The sequence below is a fragment of the Helicoverpa armigera genome, chromosome 3 (genome assembly GCF_030705265.1).
Source record: "Helicoverpa armigera isolate CAAS_96S chromosome 3, ASM3070526v1, whole genome shotgun sequence".
Taxonomy (NCBI): domain Eukaryota; kingdom Metazoa; phylum Arthropoda; class Insecta; order Lepidoptera; family Noctuidae; genus Helicoverpa; species Helicoverpa armigera.
In genome coordinates, this window is record NC_087122.1 from 728,527 (window position 1) to 746,918 (window position 18,392).

The 18,392-nt window shown below is 37.2% G+C and overlaps 2 protein-coding genes across 3 annotated transcripts in view; one reads left to right on the forward strand and one right to left on the reverse strand.

Annotated features, from left to right (window-relative positions):
• Positions 1-492: 492 nt before the first annotated feature.
• Positions 493-5,445, reverse strand: LOC110380720 (dynein assembly factor with WD repeat domains 1). 2 transcript variants are annotated; one of them, XM_064043557.1, is made up of 9 exons: positions 5,207-5,445; positions 4,565-4,774; positions 4,157-4,279; positions 3,517-3,701; positions 3,122-3,254; positions 2,541-2,700; positions 1,940-2,092; positions 1,342-1,434; positions 493-738 (listed from the first exon to the last, which is right to left on the reverse strand). In XM_064043557.1, the coding sequence occupies exons 1-9, from the start codon at positions 5,317-5,319 to the stop codon at positions 634-636; spliced, it is 1,275 nt and encodes a 424-aa protein (XP_063899627.1). In that variant the 5' UTR covers positions 5,320-5,445; the 3' UTR covers positions 493-633. The 2 variants fall into 2 exon arrangements, with proteins under 2 accessions (XP_063899627.1, XP_063899628.1); XM_064043558.1 differs by having other exon boundaries at positions 1,940-2,077; positions 5,207-5,442.
• Positions 5,446-9,505: 4,060 nt separating this feature from the next.
• LOC110380717 (solute carrier organic anion transporter family member 4A1) overlaps positions 9,506-18,392 on the forward strand; it is a 48,121-nt gene continuing 39,234 nt past the window's right edge. Inside the window, exon 1 of the mRNA XM_064043467.1 lies at positions 9,506-9,806. The gene's annotated coding sequence lies outside the window, so the exon portion shown is untranslated. The remainder of the gene's footprint in view (positions 9,807-18,392) is intronic.

Below are 18,392 nucleotides of genomic sequence, written 5' to 3' on the forward strand. Positions count from 1 at the left end.
TTTTATTTTGGATAGGTATATATTTTAGCTTTTATTTACCAACTTCCAGACACATCTGGCCTTGAGTCTGTCGGCAGTCGAGCCACTGTGATCGGTGACTCAGCCCGTGACGTCACCAGATCCGATGGCCATACATTATGATTCCTCTCTCGTATGACTAACTCCTTTGTGGAGATGTGTGCATGTAAATACAATGATTATACTTATAAAATTTTTTGCTGTATTGTATTATTATTAGAAAGTGGTGAAAAAGTGGTGGAAATAGACAGTATTCGTGTCAATATAGGAACTTGACCAGTCTATCTATGGAACAGCTGACAAAAGAATTCGCTAGATCAGGTTAGTGCTGAAAATGACATGACATTAATGAGAATTATGAGAAAATTTGGCGAGCTTTGACACATATGAATATGAAATTACCTAAGTACCTACTACCAATCAACATTTAATCTATTGGTAAACTTTAGACTTTTAAATCTAGATAGCACTTTCAAAACCTTCGATATCAGACCTTACGTCACTATCACCACCACTGTCATGAAGTATCACCCTACTATCCATCCTGCTATCAAAGTCTTTGGTTGAAACAAGGGGTTGGTCTGTCTGGGGGATGGTCTACATCCACCAGTCCAATCATCTCCAGATCCTGCAGGTGTTGTCCTTGGAGGCCGTTATGATGGCATCACCAGCGTAGGAGAACGCACACGAAAAGATCTCGCCTTGGTGGCCGGATAGCACCTGGACGAATTTAAAGAAATTATTTTTCCTGCAGAAAGTATTTGATTTGAAATGGATCCTGCATTATGTCTCCAAAAAACCCTGATACGAAATGCTGAAACTTGCTTAACCTTGGGAAGTGGTGAAAGGAGTGTTTTAGGGGCTGTGCTTTTGTAATTTTTGACGTGAAGAAATGCTATTTTAATTATCTTGTTTTCAGCAACGATTTTGACTTTGCTCATCTTTTGATTAGAGATCTGACTCCTTTTCGACTACATAGCAAGTGTGGGTTGGGATAGGATAACAGAACGTGGCTAAATAACACCTAGATTGACATAACTACTCCTCGAGGAAGTTTGAAATTGCAGGTGATGTAATAGATGCAATGGGTGCATGCCACATTCGTAGTGATACTATTCATACCTCCTGCTGTTTAAACGGCAATTCAACTGCATCCTGAAAGATTAACTAAAAAAAAGCTAATAATCTATAAGTGTCTTTTATAATTTTTCTATCTCCTAACATTCTTCTTTCTTTGGAACAGAATCCTTCGCTAGTTTCTTTAGCGTCTTTATTAGTTCCTAATATTGTTAATGTGTCTTCGTGTAGTTTTCATGTAGGTACCTGAATACAGTTGCCAGTGTTGGTGTTCCATACTCTGGAGCTCCTGTCAGCTGAAGCAGTCAGAAGACAACCTCCAGCAGGACTGAAGCAAACCTGTGGACAGGAGGGGAACAAACAAACTCAACTTAAGAATTTAGGTTTTTTTGGAGGCCGTATGTCATATTGGTATTTGGAATTATTTCGTCTTCATTTTCTTTGATAGATAAAAAAAACCAGAATGTCTTTGAAACATGTTTTCAATAGTCTTCTTTTAACTTATTTAAGCGTCGTAAAATAACATTACCTGGTGATAAGATGCAGTTAATGCTGGTATTTTTTTAGAATGGACAAATAACTTAATTGTTATCAATTATGTACTGCATTTCGCAAATAGCTAAAATTTTGTAAGTGGTGGAATTGTTTCTAATCTAAACTAGTCTAAAATACCAGTTTTTTCAGACGTAACTATGGCAAAGATAATTAAAGTCGTATGCGGTAATTGATATATGGTGATAGGCTACGTATAGTTTAATTTAATGCACCCACCCAGCATTAGACTTTTATCCGATCGTGAATATTTAAGTCCGTATAAAACCGTAAATGTAATTAGTTTACAGACCTTAGAAACTTCCCCGCGATGTCCCTTCATGACGGCCAACTCCTTGAAGTCAGACTTGACATCATAGACCCTGGCTGAGCAGTCACTTGAGGCTGTTGCCATGCGCTGCCCCGCCCAGTCGAAGCAGATGTCCAGCACCTTGGATGGAACGGTCTGCCATTTAATGCACGTAGCCGAGACATCATCATCTGCCTAGCCTTTTCCCTTAATTGGAGCATGACTTCAATTTAACCAGGGGCAGCTAAGTGCTACCTACATGGAGATGGATGCCTATGTGATCTCAACCCGGGCAACGTTAAACCTACCCTTTGGTTTTGCTGTTGGAATTTATTACACTCGTGTCCTGGAAATTACTCCACGCACTCGGAAAGATAGTCTTCCTCTACAAATGGGAAACCTATGTAACATTGAATTTCTCAAATCGCCCCAGAAGTTCCTGAAATAACGCTTAGTCTGGTAGTAAATACATAGATATGGTTTATTTCAGCCCTCATTGTGTTTTAAGTTCTCAAACTCCTAATCAAACAATGACGTAATTTCTGAATAATGTCCTCTGTTTTGCTCCCAACATTTCTGTCTTCCATAATCTATTTCGTCTCACCTCATCAGTATGTCCAGACACAGTGGCCAGACAGGAGCTCTGTCTGGCGTCCCACAGCTTGGCGCTGCCGTCCAGCGAGGACGAGCCCACCAGCGAGCTGTCCCAGTTGAACTGCACGTTCGAGATCTCGCCGTCATGGCCGCGGAGGACTGATACACGGCTATAAGTAATATAACTTATAGGAAAGAAAGAAATATGTATTTGCATAAACTTTGCAGGAAACTCAGGAAGTTAGAAAATAATAATATCTACAAAAATACACTAGAATAATACAGGTAGTGAATTTTTGATCAACACAAATTATCAGAGCAATGATAAGGTAGTGGGATTGTTGCTCTTATATTTTGCGTAGGCGTTTAGGAGTTAACTTGCGCATGAAAATGTGTTACTTCGCCAATTAAGAAAGTAGTCTGTTTCTTATGAGGAAAAGCTAAAAATTTAATTTTTATTTATAGCAGCTACACAATGTGTATTAAAATTGAGTCCAAGTTGGCATGAAGATGCCTGATCATTCTATGGAAATAAAATAGGTAAGTACCATAAAATGTCTGGAAATAAAAATATTGTTTATCTGTACTCACTCCTCAACTCTGGTATCCCACAGAGATATGGTGCCATCGAAGGAGCCAGTAATCAATCGCTGACCCTCGTTGGGGTCAAACTGAAGCGCGATCACCTCAGCCGTATGACCATTATAAGTGTGGATTTCACCTCCTGACGCATGAAGAAAATAAAGAGGCTTCTGTATATTCAGCACTATTAAAACAGAACCTACACATAAGTCTTTGGGACTCTTTTCGATTTGGGGCTAATAATAACCAACCATACCATTGCTACCTACTACTTAAAAACCAAAATCGGTAGCGAAAAATGAAAGAGTCCAGGCAATGACAGCAGAAAAGCGAGACAGAGGTCGTAAAGAAAAATGGATCCCAAATATAGGCCTATATTCATTTTTCCCCATTTACGTGCATACCAGTGCGAGCATCAAACAGCTTGGCCGTGTTATCCATAGACGCTGTGGCAGCCAGGTCCCCTTTAGCGTTGAACTGGCACGCCACCACCTCACCGCGGTGTCCCCACAGCGTGGCCAGACACTCTCCCGTCTCCGGGTCCCAGATCCTCGCTGACTTGTCGAAGGATCCAGTCAGGACGCGATTACTGAGAAAAAAATACATAGGGGTGGTACATAATGGCGTATATATGGAAGTACATAGTTTAGTAAAACCGAAAACTTAGGATGAGAAAAAGATTGCACCTAATTTTTGCCACGGGTGGACCTACATAGGTGTAGCCGCTATGACGAAGGCTACATCGAGTTTTAAAAGGGTCCTTACAACCATATTTAACCCCATATGGGCGGCATATAAATCATATTTATTTAACAGTTTATGTACATTGTTACACACACAGAATACAGACAAGAAGAAAAATAGAACAGACAGTACAAAGGCACAGCTTATTTCATGAGAAATCTCTTCCAGTAGGCCCTTCATGGGAGAGTTAGAATAAAAAGAGATGCAGATAAAGTCATAGCATATAATACTTATGTATTGAGATATTATAAGAAATGTGATTGGGGTTAAAGGCGCGTGTATGTCATTATTTAAGATTACCATGCTGGGAAATTAAATCCAACAGAGTACACGACATTTTGATGTCCTGAGAGCGTCTTCAACTCCGTGCCAGCCTCCACATCCCATACTTTGCAGGTTCTGTCGTAACTTCCTGACAGGCATCTGTAATTACAAATGATATCAGCATTCACTGGCAAAGGAGAACTATAATGTAGGTATATTAGCTTATCAAATTAAGTTTTGTGTTCGCTCATATTACGCACTCACGCTGAGTTATTTTTACATAGTTCGGATATTATATCATTATTATCTAAAATCAGCTAACGATTAATCCAGCTTGGGGCCTTAGCAGTGTAGTGCTAACGAAGACAACTGGTTTAACCAAGTAGACCAAAAAATTACATTCAGTGATACGCGTTTAAAAAACGACCCCAGAATACCACCTACCTGTTTCCAGTTTTATCAAACGCCACATTAGTCAGAGGCAGCACATGGGTCATCAAAGTCTTGTAGATGTAAAACCTCTTGCCAGAGGGCCCTTCATGCTCAGTCCGCTTCTTCAGGATGTCCAGGCATTGCTCCAGCTGGTCTTTAACCTCCTCGGTAATGAGGGCTTCTTTTTGGTATAGGCGTAACGCTATTTCTTTGACGTCTGATCTGTTTATAATTGAGGGGGAGATTTAAATGAGTCTTTAAAAGTAAATGAAGCTGGTCTTTCTGTTGCCGAGAAAGAGAACGTATCGTTATACATACCGAAACTTATAGTTGATACATTGAAATAATCTATATTAATATTATAAAGCTGAAGAGTTTGTTTGAACGCGCTAATCTCAGGAACTACTGGTCCGATTTGAAAATTTCTTTCACTGTTGGATAGCCCATTTATCGAGGAAGGCTATAAGCTACTTTTATCCCGGTACGGGAAGTAGTTCCCACGGGATGTGGGTGAAACCGCTGGCAGAAGCTAGTCTGATATATATCGAAAGTTTACTAAAAAAAATAAGGACTAAGCAATTTTATTGTGCTTTATAAGATATTGTAGCTGTCGACAACTAAGTATCGAGAGATTATGGAAAGGTTTTAACTTACTCAGAGTTCAAATCCAATAAATCAATTTCTCTATTTTTTACAATCCCCTTCTGCAAATATTCCAACGTAATTCCAGGGGGGTGGTACCTCAAATGAAATTTCAGCAACTTCATGATGGACTAACTAAGCCTTCTCTTGGAAAAACATTATTTTACTATTCTACTTTAGTCGGAGTAAAATTGTTTCAAAAAACTGACAGGATTTTATCAATAGTGCTGTTGCCATGGTAACGGGGTTTTTGTTTTTATTGAAATAACAGCTTTGAGGTCACGGGGTCAAGGTAGGTTGGTTAAGGGGTGCATTTTAAATGTAATTTGGTTAAGTTGTAGGTGCATTAAGTTGTAGTGCTCTCTACGAATTTTAGGGGAGAGAAGTGATTTTAGGGTTGATTGTGTTCATATTTTTTTGTATAAATAATAGCGTGTCGATCGAGTGCTTTGGTTATTGGGGTGAGTAATAGCCCGTTCTCCCAAAATAATACTTTGACCCAAGTAGAAAAAATTGGTTTATCTATCATTTAAAATTTTCTTTAAGATTGATATCAATCACAGTAAATATTCTTAGTACCTAGTTGCTTATTGGATGGCTTACGGTATGTACCTAACGGAAAAATATTCTAGCGGAGTCATCGATACAGACTGTCTAGTGCCTAGTCATTAGCCGTCAGCCATGATGATATAATTACATAGATATGTATATTACATAGATGGAATTACAGTGCAACAATCCAACTAATATAAATATAATTTTATTATAAATGCAAAAGTCCGTTTGTTTGCTACGCTTTCACGAAAAAACTACCTACATGAAACTTTGTACACATATTCTTGATGGTACTAGAATAAACATACTGACACACCACGCGGGCGAAGCCGTAGGCGGAAGCTAGTACACATATATGTAATTACTACTATATTACTGAGGCGTTAACTGATGCATTGTCAGTTGTTTTTGCGACACACAAGTGAACCGGCCAGGGTTGCTCAACCCCCGGTCATTTCAGCAGTTTCAGTGGCTTGGGAAACTCCCGTCCGGTTGGTAAACATCCCACTGTTGGCTAAATTATAATCTACCAGGAAGACATGTTGAAATGGAGCATGTAATTAGAGTTTACACGTGCCCGGAATTGATTGGGTGTGAAAGAATTACCTATGACTAAAAAAAATATAAATAGACCTTTTCTGCATGTACCCGTTAATATACATTATTGTTTCAAAATTTTGTGTGAAGTAGCTAGAAGGATTTTTTATGGGAAATCATCAAATGAACCCTCTGGAGTGTCAGACTTTTACTGACTAAAACCCATCATGTTCCTTCTTAAGGCCTTATGCACCAGGGCCATGGTAACTCTTTCGAACAATCCCCCAGCACCGTAACTCATGGCCGTGCTCATACAGTTTTATAAAAAAAAGTCATCCTACTCAACAGAAAGACAATTCACATCACATTAAAAACCGTCTAAAAGACTCACAAACCAAACACTATCTCTCACAATACACAAATCATCTTCAAAATGGTGGCTTCGTATAAGCAGCTGGTATATTAGCCGACACACGAACAAAGGCCAGGTGCCCTATATCCGAGCTACACAAAGATATGAAAGCGAGTACATGCGAGAGATGAATGGCTTTCATGTAGTGTCACATATTTGTCTGCTTCGGGATGAGCTTTTTAAGGCTTTTTAGCACAGGTTAAGGTTTTGGGAGGGTAAGTTTTACAAGTTATTTTTGAAAGAATCTGTTTAACTGTCTTATACTTCTTCTATATTAATACAGTAAAGAAAAATCAATCAGAAAAATATTTTATTTGTTTGTTTATACCCTAAATAAGGCTCTTGAAGGCTCTGAAACTGCTGAACGGATTTAAAAAAATATTTAACTGTTGGAAAGCAAACTCTCAGGTACCTATGGCTTATTTCTTTTATAATGTCTATTTTTTTTTATTCACTTGGAGTAAGTATTATCTACTCAAATGTAGGTAGGTACTCATTTAGAAAGTGAACACGTACAAACAAGCAAATAAAGAGCAACTTAAACCAAACAGGTTTTATTACAATGAGTAATAACTAAAAAAGCACTGACATTAACTACAGGCTTCTCATTTCTCAGGCTAGTTCATTGTCGAACAATTTCCGGTGCGCGAGCGCAGAAACAACCAGTTTTGTCCGACGCAGGAATAGAACCGGATCCTCGCGATGAGAACTTGACGAACTGACGAACTGAGATCACTGGACTTTTATATTTTTATTGATGGCTAGCTGTTTGTTTATAATTAGTGGTTTCTCTTGCAATCCACGGCACATGCAAAGAAAAATGTCTCTATACTCTATTTAAGTAGGCTCTTGGGTAAACTAAAGGTCTTGATATAATTTTTGACACAGATATATGTACATATCTATATAAATTACTAGTTTGTAGTATATTTGTTTGTTGTTTGTTCAATTGTCAGTCATTTAGTTAAGTGCTACTCAAATGAAGTTCACTCAAATGGTGTTGATTAACTTTAAATAGCCCAGTGGATAAGATAGTGTTTGTTAGTTTTTAATCGCCATATTATATATTAACCAACATAATGAAAATTCTTATTAACAGTAGGTAACCGACCGAGGAATCGAACCCACATTACCTCCATGCCTTGAGCTTTCGATCAGAGGTAGTGGACCATAGAGATATAAATTATGATAATTTTGTACGAGAGTCAGGTAGTTTATTTGTTTTTTATTTTTACAGTTTTCGCAATATTCATTAGTTATTTATAAGTTACTTTATGAACTCTAATGAGCAGTAGCTCTGTGTCCTAACAAACACGCATAGGTATGTATGACTCGACATAATTAGACAACATTTTCAATAATTTCTATGTGCCGATCTTTCACACCGCGTTTAATGCGATCAGTCATTCAGTCCAGTGGCTTTCGTTTGACAGTTTACTAATTACAAATAATTAAAATACAGTTAGGTGTCAAACTTGAGTGGGTGACATCATCAGCTACTGATCATGCCACAAATATTTATTATCATCGTTTACTTTCGCATATTATTAGTGTCACAACAACACGTGGGTTTATAAGTAGTTTTTATACGTACAGAAAGATTTATAATATGTCTTGTTTTTATGCTACTCCTACAAGAAATAAATATATAATAATAATAATATTTTTAATGTAGGTGTTGTAGTGTGTAAGCCGACCTTACTCCCGGCCTACATACATGTATAAGAAAAAACATATATGTATTAAAAAAACATATTACGTTATCTTCTTTCAGTACACACTGCTACCTACTGCTGACTACTGCTGACTGGTGGCTGCTGTTTACTAATATTGGACGACATGAAGTTACCCAGCTAGCCAAAAGTCTCTACCCTATTCGAAAGAAGTAGCGGACGTTGATTGACGACTACATACATACTGCCTATCCTCTGACGTTAATCGGTGTTGTAAACGGGGTGGTCGAAATATGTGATTTCGAATCGAAAGAAAAATCTATTTTATAATGATTTTCTACTTTATTGAGAATGGACTCCTTAACCCCTTCAATTAATTTCAGATTTAATTCATTAATATTTAACCCATAATAAAATTGGTTCTACATTGTTAAAGTCTATTAATAGAGCTGCCCTATCTAAGAACCTTACAAGTCAAGCTCTGCCGCACAGCATTAATTAACACCACTATTCCACCATTTTTGGGTGGTGAAGCGTGTCAGTAAGGCATGTTATTTCCCTTTGGCAACCCTATCGCGTCCGGCCCAGCAGGTTGTGCGGTCCTTGACCGATCGGCTTGGGCAACAGTGCGCCAGGTATCAGGGTGTAATATACCATCTTTGAGGTAATTTTATGGGAATAAGTTATAATTATTGGAGGAGTAAGAAATGTCTGGTTAAAGAATAGATAGTTAAATTGAACTCAGGTAAGATAGAGACGAATTTGCAAAGCATCCAAATAAAAAAAGTTACTATAGAGGTAGCAAAAGTGATTGCAAAAAAAGAGAACAGAGAGAAAGTGAATAGATCCTTAAAAGGCAAATTATTTTGTTTAATAGGTTGAAAGTCTAAGTAAATGAAGCTGGTTACATACCTACATGTTTTTCTTGTTTTAAATATAACTTAGGTACGCTCATTTCATGCTGATAAAATTAATTTATCAATGATTAAAAAATTATACACAGACATAAAATTAATTGAGTCACAGTATTTTCCAAGACGCAAGAATTTAAGAACTTCTAAGTTGTATATAAACACTGCTATCAGTGACTATAATTACTATTGGAAGTATAATTACAAGAGATTAAAAACGGATCTGGGGAAGTGAACGATCCTAAGGTTGGCAACACAGCGAAACGTGCGCGCGCAGTCTGCCGTACGCCAGGTGAGCGTGCGCACGTCACAAACGCTTCCAAATTCAAAAATTCGCATTCCGAATCCCGCGCACGATAACTTTTACTTTCTTTTTTTTAATATTACGTCACAGTCGTGTTACGTTTAGTAATCGCCGGTAGTTCTGACGCAAGAGTGCTTTCAGTGCAAGTGAAGTGTTCCTTTTTTAAAATTGTGAGTTCTAAAATGGGATTGTGACTGGCTGGAGAGCGAATAATACTTACGTAAGTTGTAAAGCTTTAAAAGCTCGTTGGTTAAGTTATTATAAAGGTTTTATTTAATAAATACTTATTGGATCTATAAAACGTTTGCGCTATTTACCTTGCTCTACTAGTTACCGGCTCTTAGCAAACAGCTGTGAAACCCATACAACTGAAATCACCACGTTTTGCACACTGTTCAACATCTTTGGAGTTATCTGTATCTTCGTAAAAAGCTCCGAAAGCCAAAGTTTCGAAGGCTTGATCATCTTCACCCTGTTTACATGCAGTGGCCTAAGAAGAATGACTCTTTGAAGCCCCAGCTATACTTAGATCATTTTACGATGTTTCGGTTGTTTGCACAAACTTGTAGGACAAGGCTGGTTAACCGGTTTTTGCATTTTAACTGTAATGCTTATAGTTGTTCACCTAAAAGCCTGTGATTAATAAAACCTGTGTTTTACTATGTCATGGTATTGATGAACAGTTACTTTCACTCTTTATCTTAATATCGCGCTTGATTCACTTGAATAACTTGAATGGTAAGGCAGAAGTTTATCACAGAAAAAAAAACATAGGTTCTTGTAACAACGTTTTGGAATTGGGAAGCTCCACCTCTTTTGGAAGTAGGTTAAAAATATCGATAAGCAGGTAATTTTTTTACGAGCTGTCAGCAGTCTCATATGAAAATAATGTGTCTGAAGTCTGTTTCCTTGGTAATCGGATTAACATTATTTTGTATCGGAGAAAAACAGCTCGTCAACATGACAGTAAACTTTGACTCTTACAATAAACTTTTCCGTGGGAATAAAAATGAACAGACAATTGCCTGTAAGTGCTTCAAAGGTCTTTGGTCATTTTCCTACAAGATTTATACGAAGTGACATAACTATGTGTTTACATAATTGCAGGAGAATGCAACATACATAATATTGACCATATTTGTCTTCAGTCGTGACGTGGATGCAGTTACAACCTTGATATGCCTTTCGAATTGTTGTTAAGGTGTCGTCGAATCCTGCATCAATTTGCAGACTTTAATAACTGGTACTTACCTATGTGCATAGTGAAGTACATACTTTACAGACATACTTTAGTTAATAAATATTTTAATGGCAGTCCACAAAAGACCCATATGTACATTGAAAATGGGACGAAACAGCAAGAGCTGTAAAATAATTGCCAATGCGTAAAAATTCGCCATTTTTTTGGGTAAATAGAATAGTGCCTCTTAAAGGATAGGAGGCATGTTTTGGGAAACTACGTGTATATACCTATTAATTTCACCTTCCTTATTGCCTTTAAAACGGTTTGTCCGTCTCACGACAATTTCTAAACCCATCTCCAAGACGTTTGTCACGACGTTATTCAAAACGTGATCTAGAAAATAAACTATAGTAATCCACGATGTAATTATGACTTTAATATAAATTCTAATCTTTATTTATTTATCTACAGTTATTATGTAAACTACGCATAGTCACGTTGCAAAATATTGCTACAGAACTGTGTTGTTTTCAACTGTCTGCATCTTTGGTAATACTGTTGCAAATATTCGTTTTGTTGCAAGAATATATTCCGCTTCTAATATTTAAGTTTCCAGTACAGCGAAGTAGAAAGAGAAATATAAACAAATATTAATCTTAACATAAAAATTGCACTTACTCGATCTAGGTAGGTCTAGGTACTTACTCGATTGGGTAACAACGGTTGTAACTAATTCGATGGAAAAATTCTGATGTTGCAGATTACAGTTTTAATTCATGGCCAATTTCACACACGATTTCAAATAACACCTTATTTACGCAGATGAAATTGATCATGTCCCCATCATTATAGTCTACGCATGTCTGCTTCTTTCTTGTTTTTCTATCTGATGTCTTCACATACGTAACCTTTTACCAGTCGTAGCTATATTGTCTATCATTCAATCCATATCAGTCTTCTCCTGACTCAGAAGAAAGTAAAAGTAGTAATTGCCTATCAGTTTTATTACATAGTCTCGGTAGGCAGTGGACAGAACATCTTCATTCATACCAGAACTCCAGTTTTCTAAACCATAATTTGTATGACACTTGAACACAACATTAATGAAGAACGCGCCCAGAATAACAAACAGACAGACAGAGAAAACGGAAAGGAGAAGTTTTACGTAAATGTAAACACTAATTAAATATTCTGTACCAGTTATAGATGTTATTAAAATCCTCACGTCCGCCATCTTGCAAGCGGATGGTAGCACGAAACTCTTGCGCAAGGCAATGCGGAAGATTCTTAATGATGATCTATTAAACTGATTAGTATAGGTGAAGTTTAATTGAAAAATAGGCTCGCATTACCTGCTTAATTCGAATTTGGGGAAAATAATTGAATTTTCCTGAACTAGGCGTACCTTATTTAAAGTTTTTGATTTCAGTCAATCATAGAAACATTATTATCGGTCCACCTAACTTCTGATATCTTTTACTACGACAAATTAGATGTTGTGTGTAATGAGTAGTATCAATGTAGTAGGATGGAGAAGAAGAAGTAAATCGAAGAAAAGATGGATTGATTACCTGAAAGAGTGCATGAATAAGAAAGGAGTGGATGTTGGTATGAAGTCTGACAGAGAAAAATGGAAGAAAAATATTGCATCGATCCCAAATGACTTGGGAACAAGGAAGGTTAAAAGAGACCTATTAAAGCTTCACTGCAAAGGCATTTTAGTGTTATCATTGAAGTGGTTACACAGTTTATAATAACTAGAACATTATGATTGCATTACGTTATCAGTAACCGTGCCGAATACACATCTAGTATTGATAACGTTAATTTAAATGGAAACTATTGTAATTTCTCCGTATTTTAATGGGATTGAGAGCATGTGTTGTTGCGTATGCTGTTTTATAGGAAATGGGCATCACTCCAAGTGGTATCAAGGTGATTGCAATGGCCTAAGACTTAGTTCCAATTTCATAGATGAAGGTTATACAATAAACTGCAGTTTTGAAAAAGTTTTGGACATAATGCTTCGCTGACTCCAAATAAATTTGGTGTAACGCAGCAGATGATGGTGATTTTAAGTACCTATGTACTTTGATGTGGGAAAGAATGTTTTTATTTGGAACAAAATACAGCTATAAAATTAAAGTTGTCGGCTTTTCCCAGGGTACTACGATAAAATACCAAGGCTAGTATTATTAAATTGTAAATTACACCTAATACAACTATTTACAAAGTATGCGATTGTGCGTAATGAGTTCCTATGTTTAATTAAAGTAGACAGTATTAAACATAAGATGTTGAAATTATGTAATGTCTATTTATTGTTCTTTATAATTATTTCATATCATGCTTGTTGACTAGGAACAACAGACATCGGGGAGTTTTGTAGATTTTGATGAAAGTTAGCTTCAATATAGCTTATGTACCAGAAAGAATTGAGGCTACTTTTCATCCACGGGATAAAGTAAAAAAAAAAAAACATTGGATAAAATCTCTCTTGGCGCCCAACAGTAAAAATGAGATATTAAAGCCTTTTCTCATACAGGTTTGAGGTTAGGCAGGTAGCTTCAAAATAAAAACAACATACTAATTATAAAGTTATTTTTTTCCAAGTCGAGTTCACATGAATATGCATAGATCACACAGAGGCATGTAAAACACGCCAGTGAACCTCATCTTGTGTACCCCGCCTTACGTGGTTCATAATGTATGTATTATATTGCTAATTTATGTAAAAATGTGTGTCCTATGAATAATTTTGTTTATTTTAAAATATTATTTCTGTATATAGCGAATTGTGTCATCTTTGAAGACTTTAGTTGATGACTTTACCTAGTTATTTATTTAAATTGCAAAACTGTTTTATTCTTGCCATTACGCATGCCACTTTGAAGCGTCCTATTATTTTTGCTATAGATCTATGCAATTCAAAAAGTTAGGAATTCAAAATTATTGTTTTTCCAAACCACCTCAATAAACATTTTTGCTAACTTCTTTCTTTATTTCCTTTTCGCAAAATCTCAAAAGCAAGAATCTTGGTACACGAAAACAATTTTTCCGGTGCCTTAACCGAACACTTTAAAGCAATCGATATGAGTGTTGATCCCAACGAGAAAGCGTGAAGCCATCGATAAATACAATGATGTTTAGCTGAGTGGAGAGAATCGATGCCACGCATCATTTCAGGTCAAGCCAGACCGGCTGCGGGGAAAGATAACAGAGTATCGAAAGATTTGACTTGTTTGTACTGACACCACTGAGGAAGGAAAGATGAGCAGAGATAGCATAGGGTAGATAGGCCTTCTTGTAGGTCATGTTACGGACTGGAAGCATAATTAGTTACTGGAAATAATGAGGCGTTCGGATTCCTTGTCAAATCTCAACCAATCTGTCAAAGATTGGTCTTGATTGATTGGTGATTTTATTTTGCAAAAAAGTGAGCGGGTTCTAAAGAAGGCGTATGAAGGCGGAGCCAGTGACGTTCCTCGTCCCCCGAACACCCGCATTTTGGCGAGCTACTTTCTTAAGAGACATTGCGTTATGATATCTCCGCTAGTCATTTTGTTCTCGCATCATTTCAGGTCAAGCCAGAGTGGCTGCTTGGAAAGATAGCAAAGTATCGACAGATTTAGTTTGCAGTGACACCGTTATGGTTGATGACACACGAGTTGGAGAATCAACTGGCCTTGTGCAGTATTTGGGTTCGGTTTCCTGTATTGAGATTTGTTAGAGTTAGAATAATTGTGACTGCTATTTGGGTTGAATGCTATTTGATTGACTAGCGCTATTTGTAGGATGAGTTTACACAGCCTGGCTGGTGAAGCTTCATGTCACACAAGACTACGGAATATGGTTAATTTTGTAATCAATGGGATTAATAAAAGAAACTGCCGAGATAAAATATTCTGAGCAAAAACAACAGACGACTGCAAATAAGAAAGTAGTGACAGGTGACTTGGTCCAGTGCATTTTCAAAGCTCTTCCCTATGAAACCTTAAAGTACTATTTCGAACTTTCCTTCCGTATCATAAACAACCAAAACGTTGCCTATTACACCCAATGTTTTACACCAGCAATTTGTAAAGATCCGCTATAACAGCCCCTATAGGTCGACTCTAAAGTGAGTCGTCAATTGTTTGCCTTACATAACACAGGTAACAGAGCAACAGGTGCGTTGTTCGCGTAGAAAAGTGCGCGGCGCGTGCGCACCCACTCCCATGTGGGGTAGGGTGGCTACTGGGTACAGTCCAGTTCAGTATTTCAAAGATCTCTTTATCTTAAAGTATTTACCATTTAGAAATTTCCTACCATATCATAAACTAGCCGTTTTCCCGCGGTTTCACTCGCGTCCCGTGGGAGCTACTGCCCGCACCGGGATAAAATATAGCCTATGTTACTCGCAGATAATATAGCTTTCTGATGGTGAAAGAATATTTAAAATCGGTCCAGTAGTTTTTGAGTTTATCCATTACAACCAAACAAACATTATTTATTATAGTATAAACAACCAAACACAAACCTTACCAAAAATTGCCTATTATAACCAATTTTTTACACGAGCAAATTCGCTACCACAGACCCTATAGATCGGTTCTAAAGTGAGCTGTCAATTGTTTGCCTTACATAACGCAGGTAACAGAGCAACAGGTGCGCTGTGCTTGCGCAGTGACACGGCACGTTGTGACGTCACGCGTAGAAAGGTGTGCGGCGCGTGCGCACCCACTCCCATGTGGTAGGGTTGCCATTGCGTTGGTTGGTTTTTAGGGAGGATTTGAGAAGATCAGGTAATCAAGTATGATTGATATATTAATGGACTTTAGAGGAAAAATATTTTCTACAAATTGAAATTACCTTTGCCCCGGTCGTGTCTTTATTGGCTACTTTTTTCTACCTCTAGAAAAAATGCCAACTTCTTCTCCGAGAGAGGTCTTGGTATAACGACCTCGGTATTTATTTTTAGCTTTAAACCGCTCAGTATTATTAAAAAAAACCGGCCAAGTGCGAGTCGGACTCGTGCACGAAGGGTTCCGTAAATTACAGTTAAATCAACCTATCTCAAAAACTATAAGAGATACTTTGATCAAACCAAAAATCGTTGAAAGAGTTAATTAGCATGCATCACCTCTATTTTTTTTAGAATTTTATACCCCGTAGTTATAAAAATAGAGGGGGGGGGGACATACTTTTTACGACTTTGAGAGCTGATATCTCAAAAACCGTTCACTTTAAGAAAAATGTTTTTTAGAAAACTTTATATCATTTTAAAAGACCTTTCCATTGATACCCCACACGGGTATGTACATCGAAAAAAAAAATTTCATCCCTCAGTTACATGTATGGGGGGCCCCACCCCCAATTCTTTTTTTTACTATTTAGTGTCATATTTTTGTAGCGGTTCATACAACACATATTCCCATCAAATTTCATCACTGTAGTACTTATAGTTTCCGAGTAAATCGGCTGTGACAGACGGACAGACGGACAGACGGACATGACGAAACTATAAGGGTTCCGTTTTTGCCATTTTGGCTACGGAACCCTAAAAAACGATGACATGGTATTTCTGAAAGTGGTGTTCATTCATTTACTATTTTTGTTACATGTCTTAAAAGAAGCACTAAAGGATTCAAGCTAGTAAGAACGAAAATTGTGTTGTATAACGCCTTAGTCCGCAGCCAACTTGAATTTGCCAGCGTAGTGTGGAATCCGCACTACGCAGTACACTCGCAAAGACTAGAGAGTATTCAAAGGGCCTTCACAAAACACCTGGCGTATACCTTCGGTGATGTATCTCCACGGTGTCCATACGAACAACGAATACGTCACTACAAAATGATCACACTGCGCGACCGTCGACTAGTACAGGATCTTATGTTTTTCTACAAATTAATCAACAATAAATTAGATTGCATAAAGTCGTGGTGGCCTAGTGGGTAAAGGACCAACCTCTCAAGTATGAGGGCGCGGGTTCGATCCCAGGTCAGGCAAGTACCAATGCAACTTTTCTAAGTTTGTATGTACTTTCTAAGTATATCTTAGACACCATTGGCTGTGTTTCGGATGGCACGTTAAACTGTAGGTCCCGGCTGTCATTGAACATCCTTGGCAGTCGTTACGGGTAGTCAGAAGCCAGTAAGTCTGACACCAGTCTAACCAAAGGGTATCGGGTTGCCCGGGTAACTGGGTTGAGGAGGTCAGATAGGCAGTCGCTTCTTGTAAAGCACTGGTACTCAGCTGAATCCGGTTAGACTGGAAGCCGACCCCAACATGATTGGGAAAAGGCTCGGAGGATGATGAAATTAGATTGCATAAAGTTAATTGAACGAATAGGATTAAAAGTCCCCTATAGAATACCCAGATATCCCATTACCAATTTATTCCACACTAAAACTTCCAACACAAATTTAGGAGAAAATTCACCTCTCAATAGGCTCAGTAAAGTGATGAATAGCTATGCAAAATCAAACCCGGATGTTGACGTATACCAGAACTCTATGACAATCTTTAAAGCCCAGATTATAAATCATAAAACCCCAAAAGATTAATTGTATCTGCACTGTGTTATACATATGTACCATTTAACCACTTTGTCTGTAATTTTGCTAGTTTTTAAGATTAAGTAAAAAATGTTGATCTCATATTTTTTTTTGCCATGTTTATTAGTTTTTTTTCTCATATTTAAGATTGATTCTGTTTTATTTTTGTATATTTTAAGTTTGATTCTGTTGTATTTATAGTTTGTTTGTTTAAGTAGATTTATCTAGTTTAAGTTACCACATATGTTCGTGAATGTTGGTTCACCTGTAATTGGCGACTGTGTAAGCCCTTTACTACTTAAAACCTCTTATTTTGTTAATTTGTACACATGAGCTGTTGGTGTTCCTTTCTTAAATAAATAAATAAATAAATAAATGTCGAAAATATCAATTTAAATGATCATTAGTACATATGATCCGGTATACCGTTCCGCAGATATCAGAAAGTGTGTCGTCGCTATTATCATAGCAAATGTTTGATCATTGAGGCGAGAGCTCATTTGTGTTTCTAGGTTTATAATCGAGAATCATCATGACTATGTTTTAATACCGTTATAAATTGGATTTAACTTTAATTAAATTAGAGTTATAATTTAACTGTTCGCTAGAGTAATGTGTCGTTGTATATTTATCTTACAATTGGCCATATTCAAGAATAATCTTGATGGAATCTAAAATGGATGTTGCGGACACAATTTGAGGTATTTTGGGATTCATTTTGATTCTTGATAAATTAGTGTTTTAAGCTATAATTTTCATTAGATGGTGATAATCTTCAGTGCTTGTTTAGCAGTATCGATAAAAAATCGATACTGTAAGCAACTATATGCTTACAGTATCGATTTTTCTTCTGATTATGTAGTATCGATATAGGTGAGAGGTCTCTGACCTAAGGTTATAATTTGAAAACGATGAGATGAAGACAGTCATGAATATTCTCCAATCATCCAATGTAAATTATTATAAGGAAGTACCCATCTTTAATTTGTGAATGCGTACTTCATGTCCAGTATTGTTCAGCCCTTATATTCATTTCGACGTACGCTTATCATGGAATGTGTCGATTCCCATGGCCCGGCTATTGTTG

Bases quoted from the DNA above. Each gene is read 5' to 3' on its own strand.
- LOC110380720 (XM_064043557.1), bottom strand. From the start codon at position 5,319: ATGAAGTTGCTGAAATTTCATTTGAGGTACCACCCCCCTGGAATTACG. The intron at 3,255-3,516 runs GTATGCACGTAA...TTCATGCGTCAG, and splicing joins GCTGTTTGATGCTCGCACTG to GAGGTGAAATCCACACTTAT. The intron at 1,435-1,939 runs GTCTGTAAACTA...TCCTGTCCACAG, and splicing joins ATCGCGGGGAAGTTTCTAAG to GTTTGCTTCAGTCCTGCTGG.